The 11,529-nt window shown below is 39.4% G+C and overlaps 1 protein-coding gene across 2 annotated transcripts in view; it reads left to right on the forward strand.

The window, feature by feature from the left end:
* Positions 1-104: 104 nt before the first annotated feature.
* The window catches only part of wdr35 (WD repeat domain 35), a 20,481-nt gene continuing 9,056 nt past the window's right edge, over positions 105-11,529 (forward strand). The window contains exons 1-19 of one of the 2 annotated variants that reach the window (XM_084914636.1): positions 105-453; positions 545-662; positions 1,803-1,874; positions 1,994-2,086; positions 3,700-3,828; positions 3,925-4,058; positions 4,445-4,610; positions 4,712-4,854; positions 5,881-6,006; positions 6,196-6,381; positions 8,202-8,237; positions 8,347-8,407; positions 8,955-9,099; positions 9,474-9,543; positions 9,820-9,873; positions 10,296-10,405; positions 10,527-10,746; positions 10,847-10,927; positions 11,386-11,522. In XM_084914636.1, the coding sequence (XP_084770762.1) occupies positions 430-453; positions 545-662; positions 1,803-1,874; positions 1,994-2,086; positions 3,700-3,828; positions 3,925-4,058; positions 4,445-4,610; positions 4,712-4,854; positions 5,881-6,006; positions 6,196-6,381; positions 8,202-8,237; positions 8,347-8,407; positions 8,955-9,099; positions 9,474-9,543; positions 9,820-9,873; positions 10,296-10,405; positions 10,527-10,746; positions 10,847-10,927; positions 11,386-11,522 (2,105 nt within the window). In that variant the 5' untranslated portion in view covers positions 105-429. The remainder of the gene's footprint in view (positions 454-544; positions 663-1,802; positions 1,875-1,993; positions 2,087-3,699; positions 3,829-3,924; positions 4,059-4,444; positions 4,611-4,711; positions 4,855-5,880; positions 6,007-6,195; positions 6,382-8,201; positions 8,238-8,346; positions 8,408-8,954; positions 9,100-9,473; positions 9,544-9,819; positions 9,874-10,295; positions 10,406-10,526; positions 10,747-10,846; positions 10,928-11,385; positions 11,523-11,529) is intronic. The other variant, XM_084914637.1, reaches the window with a different exon arrangement.

Consider the following 11,529-nt stretch of genomic DNA (forward strand, 5'->3'; position numbering starts at 1 on the left):
CATTACCAAACATGATTGGAAGCTCTGTTCAATGCCTTTCGCCTCAGCTAATAAAAAAACTACAACTACCAGGGAGCACCGAGTCTCCCAGTTTCCGATTTACCGTTACCACGGGAGACCGAGGGAAGCTACAGGCTCTGAGCACCCAAGGCAGCCACCATTAGCTACGAAACATCGGTTTTGAACTGTTTTCCAATATATTTGCTGATTTAACGTACTTTATCTGCAGGGAATCTTTAAATTTGTGAGTCATGATTTTATGAACGTCTCTAGCTGACGGTAACAGTTTACCATTGGCCACTTAACACTAGCTGCTAACTAGCTAAGTCAGCAATCTATGCTAAAGTAATCGTCACATTCACCAAATGCTGGAGCCTAGAAATTTCAATGTGCCTGTTATTTGTGTAATGTAACATTATCGCCACAACCATGTTTATATACCTCAGCAAAAAGGTAAGTTCGCAGTTATCTGACACAGCTCACTGGCCATAAGTACGCCAGGAGGACGTAGTGTTGGGTAACAGTTATCGCCCGTGTCTTGTAGATCGCTATTCCCAATAATATCCATCTAAAATGTGTGTCTTGGAACAAAGATCAAGGCTTCATCGCTTGCGGAGGAGACGATGGTCTTCTGAGAGTACTGAAGCTGGAGACTCAGACAGGTAAGATAGTTAAAAAGGTGCACGACTAACAGAGGCATGCACACAGAAAGATTTCCTGCACCTCAGAGAAACCCTTTGATGGTTAGAGAAAGAGTAAACAATGATTTGCGTTAACGTTAACAACTATAAACACGTGCAATTAGGATGACCAGGTGTCCTCTTTTTTTAATGTGCGACTGCAAGGTAATTAATGTAAGATTATCCTCCAAAACTAAAAATTTAAACAGCATCCCACCTTTTGATTGGCTTTACAGGGTAAATCATGGCACACTCAAAGGAGCTTTAATCATCTTTCTTTTCCATTTTAGTGTTCCATTCATCCTTCGTCAATTTGTCTTGACCATGTCTACGTGACTAAATTGACTAATTGATGCTAATTGGTTGATGATATGTTTATGTTAAAGGATAGTTGAATTGGTTTACCTAATGGGTGTACCTAAGAGCTATTTTGCATAAACAACCTGCTTGTCACTGGTAGCATTACAGTATATTGATGTCACATTGTCGCAATGACGAATAACATCCCATACATTCAGCTGTGTGCATTTGTTACAGTCCAAGTTGTTATGTAATGCAAATGTGATTCGGATTTAAGGTATTTTGAAATGCTCTTAAAGCGTCTTGGAAATCGTTTTACACTTTCATAATACTGTTGGCTCAGTTCTTGTGCCACTATGTTCAGTCAACCTGCTGTTGTTAGTTAGGGCCACTGTTTCTTAATATTTGAGAAAATGTGTGAAATGATTAATTATGTTTTATTTTTCTTTATTAATTTATACCTTTAGACATTTATTGTATAATATTGTTATTTTATTATCCAATTCAGGGTCAGTTGGTGTACCTACACCAACTTTCACAGGGCAAGAGACTTGGTATATCCTAAACAGGTTGCAAGTATAAAAAAAAAAAAAAGAGGAAAAAACAAAAGAAAAAACAAACAAAATTTTATCAGTTTCAGCGTCTTATGTCTTATTTTCTTCGTAGATCTTTTTGCATGATTTTTAAATCATTACTTTCATATTTACTTGTCCAAACCTTTTTTGGGAAACATGATTGTATATTTGCTAACCATTATAAACACCTCTGGAACTACAGTTACTTGGTGATGATCTGATCTCTTTTACCGCCCTTTGTAAACAGATGATGCTAAACTTAAAGGTCTTGCTGCACCCAGTAACCTTTCAATGAACCAGACTTTAGAGGGACACAGTGGTGAGTTATTTTGTATTAAGTATTTTTTGGCCAGTTTTAGTTATAGGATATTAGTATTCACAATTCTAAAATGAGACGTCAGAAAATGATCTAATATTCAATAACTGCCTCCCATGCAGGTGCAGTGCAAGTGGTCACGTGGAATGAACAGCATGAAAAGTTGACGACTAGTGATCAGAATGGACTCATCATTGTGTGGATGCTTTATAGAGGTGATTATTCCATCCAGCTTGTACTGCTGCTCCTGGTGCAGCAGTATAAGCAGAGACACCCAGACCTCCCTTTCCCTGACCACATGCTAAAGCTCGTCCAGGAGAAGACTCAGGCGTTCCCAAGCTAGCCAAGTGTTGATTCTGTTCATGTTGATCTAGCGTCTTCAGTAGGAGAATCGTTTTATCACTCATCTAAGTGACTTCTTCAGTCTCAGCTGGCTGCAGGTTTCCCCAGGCTTGTAAACAGTACATTTGCATAATGAAACTAGCACCACTGACATACAAAGGACTGTGAGGTCCGTTTCTTGATCATTAATATGCAAATTGTCGTGACCATTCATCAACTACTGATCAATGGCAATTGATCAGTGGCCATGAGTACCATTCACAGAGAGTTGGGTAGTACCTTCGATTAAAGCATTGTAAGATGGTGAAAGACGCACCCTCAGGGCCTCCCATCGATTCAGAAATGGTCTTTCCCTTTTTATGTAAATGGCCTCCTTGACTATCCGCTCAAACCAGCGTTCCTCCCTGTCCAGGATGTGTACATCCTCATCATTGTCCTGGCCTGAGGAGTTAGCTTGTCTGTGTTGTGCCATCCACTTAGCCAGAGGTTGTTTGGTTTCCCCGATATATAAATCATGACAATCCTCCTGGGACTTCACAGCGCACACTGAATTACACTGTTTGTGCCGGGGAACCCGATCTTTGGGGTGGACCAGTTTTTGGCACAGCATGTTTTGGGGTTTGAAAGCCACAGAGACACGGTGTTTAGAGAAAATGTGTCTCAGCTGTTCCGATACTCCAGACACATAAGAGATCACTAAAGGTTTTCGATTGGGCAGCAGTTGTCTTTTTTCTCTCCTGGATTGCTCGGAGCTTTCTTTAGGTTCCTTCCCAGCTTTGACAAATATCCAGCTGGGATAAGCACATTTACTCAGGGCCCTCTTGATATGATGTTCTTCTGCTTCTTTGGCCGCTGTATCTGTGTTGTAGCGTCCTGATGACACCCAGTTTGTGCTCCAATGGATGATGAGAGTAAAACTTTAAATACTGATCTGTATGCGTTGGAAGTTGATCTCACAGCCCATTGCAGCCCACATCCTGCCAGTGTCTTCCAGGTAACTTCCTTCAGAATCCCACAAGCTCGCCAAGCTTCATAGGGCTCCTTCCACAATCTGGTTCACACTTGGTTTCGAACTCATACAGTAGCTCAGGTTCCTTCCTCATCAGATAGGCGAGATTTAATGTCCTTATAAGCAGTTTTAGTAATTGGGGAGCGAGCCATTAGAGCCTCTGACCCTGACATTGACCTTGGGTGTGACCCAGTCGACATGGCATCAGATACCTATGCCCCCTCTTATGGGTGGTGGATCCACAGGAGAATGAGGTCGTCCGTCTTTTGCGCTGGGCCAAGCCCAAGTTGTCAGGCGGTCACGCTCAATTATGTACATTCACTCTGTGTCTGGGTACAGCGTGACCCAATGGTAACCACGTGCCGGACAGAGTAAGCATTTTCTTTATTAGCATTATTTGATCATTACTGCATGCAGGCAAAATACAGAAACAGGTAAAAAAAAACATGTCTTTAACATTTTTTTTGGTCTATTAAGGTGCATGGTATGAAGAGATGATCAACAACAGGAACAAGTCAGTAGTGAGGAGCATGAGCTGGAATGCAGATGGTCAAAAGATCTGTATTGTGTATGAAGATGGGGCTGTCATCGTTGGATCTGTAGATGGTAAACTGCTGCTTACTTAACAAAAATAATATTTGTGGAATTTTCTGAGTATGTAAATATGAATATATCCTTTATTATATATCCTTATCTCTTAAGGAAATCGGATTTGGGGTAAGGAGCTAAAGGGAAGCCAGCTTGCTCATGTGGCATGGTCGCCGGACAGCAAGATACTCCTCTTCGGCATGGCAAATGGTGAAGTACACATCTATGACAATCAAGGAAACTTCATAGTAAGTTTGTAAGCTTAAAAACAGTTTATTCTGTATGCTACTAGAATAGCTTTGCATGATTCAGAGTTGAACATAATGTTGTTTTTTCTTATAGTTATAGTTCCTTATAGTTGAGCAGGTTAATAAATTGTCATAAACTCTAGTTTTCTAGCTACCTTAATTGTTTCCATCCCCATCTCCGCCTCTATTCCACTGTGATAAAGTATGACAGAAACTAGCATGACCATAAATAAACATGAAAGCCAGCTGAGACTCGATATAAAACAAGTGCATATAAAAGTATTAAATAATGCAACTATAATATATATATTTTTTATTTTCCTTCACTGTGACTCAAGCAGAGGAAGGATATATGCTAACTCTTATTGACTCATGTTGGCTTTCAGATGAAAATGACCATCAGCTGTCTTGCCAATGTGACTGGAGCTGTCAGTATAGCAGGTATCCACTGGTATGCAGGAAGCGGGGGTTACGTCGAGCCAGATTGTCCATGTCTCGCCATCTGTTTTGACAATGGAAGGTGTCAGATCATGCGTTATGAAAGCGACGAAAGTAAGCCACAAAAACAAAGTTTAATTTCAAATTTCGTCACTCGTGTTAAATTAAACCTTTTTACAGTTCTTTTTTTTGGTCCTCATACCCCTTTTCTTCAGACCCAGTGTGCATTGATACTCTGATGAATGTGGTCAGTATCCAGTGGAACCACTGTGGCAGTGTGCTGGCAGTGGCCGGTTCCCTTCGAGGTGCAATGGAGAAAGAGTTCAATGTGGTGCAGTTCTACACTCCGTTTGGAGAGGTGAGCATTATGGCTTTGATATAAGATGGGATTTTGCTGTTCTATATACCATCTGGTACTGTCATTTGGATCCAGGTTAAGCATGCATGGGGAGCCGATATTGTTGGAAATCTTGGAGCAAAGTTCACTGATCAGAGGAGCCTGATTTTTGACTTACATAATTTTATCTAGACTTTCAACACATTTTGTACTGCTTAGTACAATAATCAGTAATCCTCAGTAATCTGCGAAAGGGCAACAATATCAGCATGATCTCAGTACTGAGGAGAGTCTGTACCATAGAACGGATTTAATCGATAAAGAAGATTTTACTCTGCAGCAACAAGCAAACAAACCCACTACACCAAATTAGTTTGTCTTCAACCATCTCTCCTACAAATGCACACTTTTTTCTTTTAAGCTAGCTTTGTGTAGGGGACGATGGGTCATTTCAAGAAAATAAGTTTACAGTTGAAACACTGAAACTTAAAAAACCTGAAAAAGATGAAAAACCACTCTTATTCATATACAAAAATGGGAATTTCAAATTCCACAGGTCTGATGAGAGGGTCAGTTTATAAAGATAACAGTCTTCCTGCCTAGATGTACAGGGACGATTCCAGGGAAGCAGTAGTGCAGTCTATTAGTCAGTCCCAGTGGGTGTTGGACTCCACCCACAAGTACAAGCCAGCAAGAGCTTGAGAGATGGATCGGTGCAGCATCAGCATTGTGGATGTGGATGCTGTATCAGTCTGTTTTGGCGAGGAGAGTTAAAATGTACTTCTGCTGTCACCTTTGACCACTGTTGGTAGTTACTAAAGAATAAAGTCTGGATATCTTTGAAATAAGTGTCAGAAAATGGATAGACAGTGTTCTTAAACACAGCCAAACACTGTCTTTTAACTTTGTGCACATTTTGGACTGAAACCATTGTGATTACTGAGAAGAACTCTTTGGATGTTTGTACTTCACAGGTTTGGTTAGTTGAAGTGATATTAAAAAGTTGTGTGACATTTTTTTCGTTAATGATCTTCTTTGTCTGTGCAGCATCTTAGAACTCTCAAAGTGCCTGGGAAGCAGATGTCAGGAGTTGCCTGGGAGGGAGGAGGGCTGCGCATTGCCCTGGCTGTGGAGTCCTTTATCTACTTTGCCAACATTAGACCAGATTATAAGGTGCATGCCAACACATGTGATTCATGAAAAATGTCTTTTGCCCTGGTGAACATGGTGGTAAATCTCTAGGTTTATCATTGTTTGGAAGGTTTAATCTGCTTTGATAGCTAAAACAGTAGAGCTAAGCAATCTATGATCATATGTCTGGGTTTAGCTGTATCTATCCATCCTTTTTCTGTCTTGTAACAGTGGGGCTACTGCTGCAGCACGGTGGTGTACGCCTACACAAAGCCAGAACGCCAAGAGTACTGCGTGGTATTCTGGGACACTAAAAACAATGAGAAGTTTGTCAAGTATGTCAAAAGCTTGATGTCCATCACCACCTCTGGGGACTTCTGCATCCTGGCTAGCAAGGCAGATGACACCCAGCCTCAGGTATGAGCGCCTATAGATTACATGACCTTAAAGTGATAGTAGAAGCAACCAAAATACTGACAGATCTCTGCTGTTTTCAAACACTACAGACTACTTTAATACACAAATTACTACTCTGTATGACTTTAAAGGTACTTTTTGTAATTACCCTCTGCAGAATTTTACTGAAAAATGTGCCACCAGGGGGAAGCGTTTTACAAGTGGGTGTGTTCTGCTCTCTGATTTGTGCTACAGTGTAACTTTTGATATTACTTTTTAGCTTCACACCTTTTCCTTGGCCACCACTGCAAATAAGAATATGTTAAATAAAGGTTCCACAGACTTACAGTGCTAGTCTTCTACTGGTGCTATTTGGAAAATAGAGCACTAATTTAACTAGTTTTTCTCTTCAACACACCACGCACATTTTGGAAGTAAAGTCATAGATCTATGACTTTACTATATGATATTATTTCTTTAAATTGTGCTGATAATTTTTATTTTTGTTATTTTTGAAAGTTTAAAAATAATTCTTAAACACAAGAATTTACAAAAAGTATCTTTAAGGTTCATACTGAAGGGCTGGGCAATATGGACCAAAATTAGATGGATGGTTGGATAGCGAGAAAGAGAGACAGAGACAGAGAGGGTTTATGCGAATGCTATATTTAGATGGCTTTACATGCCATCAGACAGGACTGATGGCACTCCGCTGACAGTCTTTGTCAATGAAAAGGAAAAAATTTGGGAGCTGTAAGTGTGCTGTAGCCTTGTTTGATTAATTAGTTTGTCAACTTTTGTCAGTTTGTGTGATTTACTTCAGTACCAAACTAATGATTTTTTTGAGGGAGCAAGCTATTTGGAATGAGGAACATAGGGTAATTTTGAAACAAATGATTTTCCTTTTACCCAAGAAATCATAAAAACAAAGTACGTTCAGAACCCATAAGAAGCCAAACTAATTCGTGCTCACCACTCAAGACTTGACAAAACTCACCTAACTGGGCATAAAGAGGGAGATTTTATTCTGGCTCATTAGACCGACTTAGAGACACGGGGGAAACAAATGCTAACAAATTATCTAACTATAAGAGCCGCAAAACAAAGAGTTAATTTATACCCAGAGTTAAGTTATTTTAACAAAATTAAAAATGACATAAAAAATATTTTAACAAAAACTTAAATATAACTAAACAGCATAAATCATTTTTACACTACACATTCCACATTGCATTCCCTATAAGGAATACTGAATGAGTTAAAGTAAATTAAGTTCTGAACATAGACAGGTTAACATTAAGTTAACTTCTCTAATAGAACTCATGTAGATTCAATAAATGTCAGATGTAATGAGAATGTATGAAAACAAAAATTTTCTTTTGTTACTTTGTTATTTCTGTTTTTATTTATTAATTGTTGTTTTTAGTTTTTATGCAGTGTAACTAAGATAAAGATAATTAAAATGTGTTGTGTAGAGTATTGGTGCATAAAGTTACCAACTTTATAGTCTGCAAATGTGAAGAGTACAGTTTGAAGAGTAATTTCCTTCTCAGTGTGCTCCAACTGCAAAACCTTGTTTGCTAAAATTTTAAGTTATTATTTGTTGTTGGACCAGAACTTCAGGTTCTGAGAGTTAGATACAAGCACTGGTGATTCTTTACATTGCTATGAAATTGTGTTGCTATATCTTTTAAAAATCAATATATCGCCCAGCCATAGTTGTAGAGTTAGAGAAATCCAGCAACAGAGGTAATAAAAATAGTGGATTTGGACTAGTGTGAGGATCACAAATGTTTCTCTGCTGTTTTGCCTCCTGTTTTTTCTAATCCGTCGCCACACAGGAGGATGCTGAGGTAGAATCTGCGAGTCATGGGAGGGTAATGTACAATTTAAAAGCTCACACCCCCAAAAAAGAGGACAATTTGTTATGACATAAAGTTTTAAATTGACCTGCAGGATAATGTCATTCCATTTTGTGTTTTTCAGTATGTCCTGATTTTGTTCAACTCCATCGGGACACCCCTTGACTCAAAATACATAGACATCGGTGAGTTTCATATGATGAGAAATACTTGTGGTGCAGCATTGGTATGATTAAGGCCACTGTTTGTCTTTAAGTCAGTGTGAGAGATCACACCACATTCATAGAGACATAGCTTACATCCTACCTCCAGCCACCCAGCTTCCTTTAGCACTGAACACTGGCTGCCTGTATGTTGCTCAGTGGGCTTTGCATATCCCAACTTGATAAACAGCGTTAAATGAAGTGTGTGTCAAACAGTAGGTCTGGAGACTGTTTTAAAATTTCTCCACAAAATTTAATTTGTTGGTTTAATAATATTATACTTAACTGGAGAAAATGTTCAAGGTGTGCTGTGAGATTACTGCTGTCACCCACAATAACCTTGAGCATCTGTATAAAATGAGGGTCCTCTCAAGGGCACAGCATGTTTTTACATATTGAGATCCTGATGTTTTAACCACGGAGAAGCTTTGATCTTTTCAGAGCTGGCACTGTTAGATTCACACAGTCCCATGCTGTTATATATTTTAATCTTCTCCCTCATGTGATGCTCACTTTTTTATTTCTTCAGATCCAATGTTTGTTACCATGACTAAAACCCACGTAATCGCTGCATCCAAAGAAGCTTTCTACATGTGGCAGTACAGAGTGGCAAAAAAACTGACCGCCCTGGAGATCAACCAAGTGACAAGAACAAAGAAGGAGGGAAGGGAAAGGTGAGCTCACATGTTGCAAACTGGTCACAAGGACTGAACGGGTATAGAACAAAGCCAGGTATTAGCCAGATAGTAAATCATGGAAAGATACGGGAAGGCCAGGTCACCACAGTGTTAGAATCTGTGAGCCAGTGGATGAAACCACAGGTTTACTGTCTCACTGTTGCTGTGTGAGACTTGATAATGACAGTGCAATAAAAAGGCTTCATTCATGTGAGTTTCCAGACCGGCGGCTTGGTGTGAACTAATGTTCTGCCAGATCTATCCTAACACCTGGATTACAAGTCACGTCAGGTGAACTAGAAGCTGTTTGCCTGTCTGGCTGTCTGTCTCTGTGGCTCCTTCTCATGTGTTCTGACTTCCTGCACCTCCAGGGTCTATCACATCGACAGCACTCCATCTGGAGCTAGTGACACCAGCCCAGATTTCACAAAGGCCTTCACAGTAAGAACGTTGTGTATCTCCTGTCTTACATTTCAATAAAGTGACACTTCTTCTGTTCTAAACTTAACACTTATTATCTGATTACATTCAAATCAAACACTCTTATCTCTGAACTCTCAAGTGTTTCTGTTAATGCAATTAAGATATACAGATAAATGGCTTTAAAAGTACTTATTTAACTACTGACTGGTGAGAAAAGGATATTTTTTATAATTTAAAGTAAGATGGATTATTGTGATTCTCACGTTGTGTATGTGCACTTTTGTTTTATTTCAGGCAACTCGAGATCCCATCTGTTGCATTACAGCTACAGATAAGACCCTGATTGTGGTATGTACAAACCTGAATTTCTAAAAGATGCACATGAACAAAAATACAGACCGCAGAAACTTAACAACCTCACACCCCCAAATACAGCTGATTAAAGCTGTAACTATTGCATGTGAATTGTGTGCCTCCTTTCTCTCTGTCTCGTGCTCACCCTCCCCAAGTAAAGTCTGAATGTGAAAACATTTCTTCATAGTTAAACAAATATTAACCAGAGTTTTCTTCAGTCTGAGAGGCTGGTCTGTAACATGATTAAGCTAGCTATAACTGGAGTTGAGTCATATGAATATGTTGTTTTATATGTTTTTTATATAATTTGTATATGTGAATATTCATATTTTCTTTGCTTGCTGTATCCACGTCAGTCTGGCAATGAACCATATAATGGAATCAAGAGTAAAATAACTGTGTGTACGTCTTCACAGGGTCGTGAGTCTGGCACCCTTCACAGATACAGTCTCCCAAATGTTGTTCTCGTCCAGAAGTACACTTTGAACAACAGAGCCCATTATCTCTCCCTAAACTGCAACTCAAGGTAAGTGTTTGTGTTTTATGGTGTTACAGGTTAGCATCAGTAACAGGTGTGCTTTACTGAGTAATTTTAGGTTGTATTTTTGAGTCTAATGTCATCGTGTATAATGCTTATTTGTCTTCAGTCGTCTGGCCATAATCGACATCGCGGGCATTATGACTCTGTTGGATCTGGAAGTTCACACTTCCACAGATAATGGCACAGGAAACCAGCCATCCACAGGAGATCCATCTAAGTTTGAGCGCAAAGATGTTTGGGACATGAAGTGGGCGAATGATAACCCTGATCTGTTTGCTATGATGGAGAAGACCAGGATGTATGTTTTTAGAAACTTAGACCCAGAGGTGAGTCCTTAAGTAGTATGCCTGATGTACAGCTCCAACTTAGACTGCACTATCATTAATGTTATTCTTACTGAGGGTAATTTGTTTATTTAAAAAACAGGAACCCATCCAAACATCTGGATACATCTGCAACTTTGAAGATCTGGAAATCAAATCTGTCCTACTTGATGAAATCATGAAGGTAAATGTCTGAAACAAGTTGCATGAAGCCCAAATATAATATGTAATGCAGTCATATTTATTTTTAACTGTCTTTACACAAGTGTGTCTGTTTTTGAAAGACTATAAGATGTTAAGGGTGAATATGTAGGCATTTTATTTGGAAAGTTCAGTGCTAGCTAGCTAATCTTGACTCAGCTCAGCCCCCAGTTCCTCATCCTGCACTCAGTCTACAGTTCAATCGCCCTGCGTAGGAGCTGTGACAGTAGTTCTTACTTGCTCTGCAAACTAGAGACACAGACCATTACTCTTAACTGCTACAGGTTCTGGTCAGACTGACCAACAGCAGTTTGACACTGTGACCTTGGCAATCACCTAAATTATTGACTATGCCATGGCCCCAGCGACTGAAATTTCAAAATAAAATATTTGACACTGCTATTCTTAATTATCATTTAAATAAGGAATATTCCATTACAGGATCCAGAGAGACCAAACAAAGACAACCTCATCAACTTTGAAATCCGCTCCCTGAGAGACAGTCGGGCACTGATTGAAAAAGTGGGCATTGAAGAAGCTTCGCAGTTCATTGAAGACAATCCTCATCCAAGACTTTGGTAATTA

Source organism: Perissodus microlepis, chromosome 19, assembly GCF_051167445.1.
Source record: "Perissodus microlepis isolate ML-2025 ecotype Zambia chromosome 19, ASM5116744v1, whole genome shotgun sequence".
Taxonomy (NCBI): domain Eukaryota; kingdom Metazoa; phylum Chordata; class Actinopteri; order Cichliformes; family Cichlidae; genus Perissodus; species Perissodus microlepis.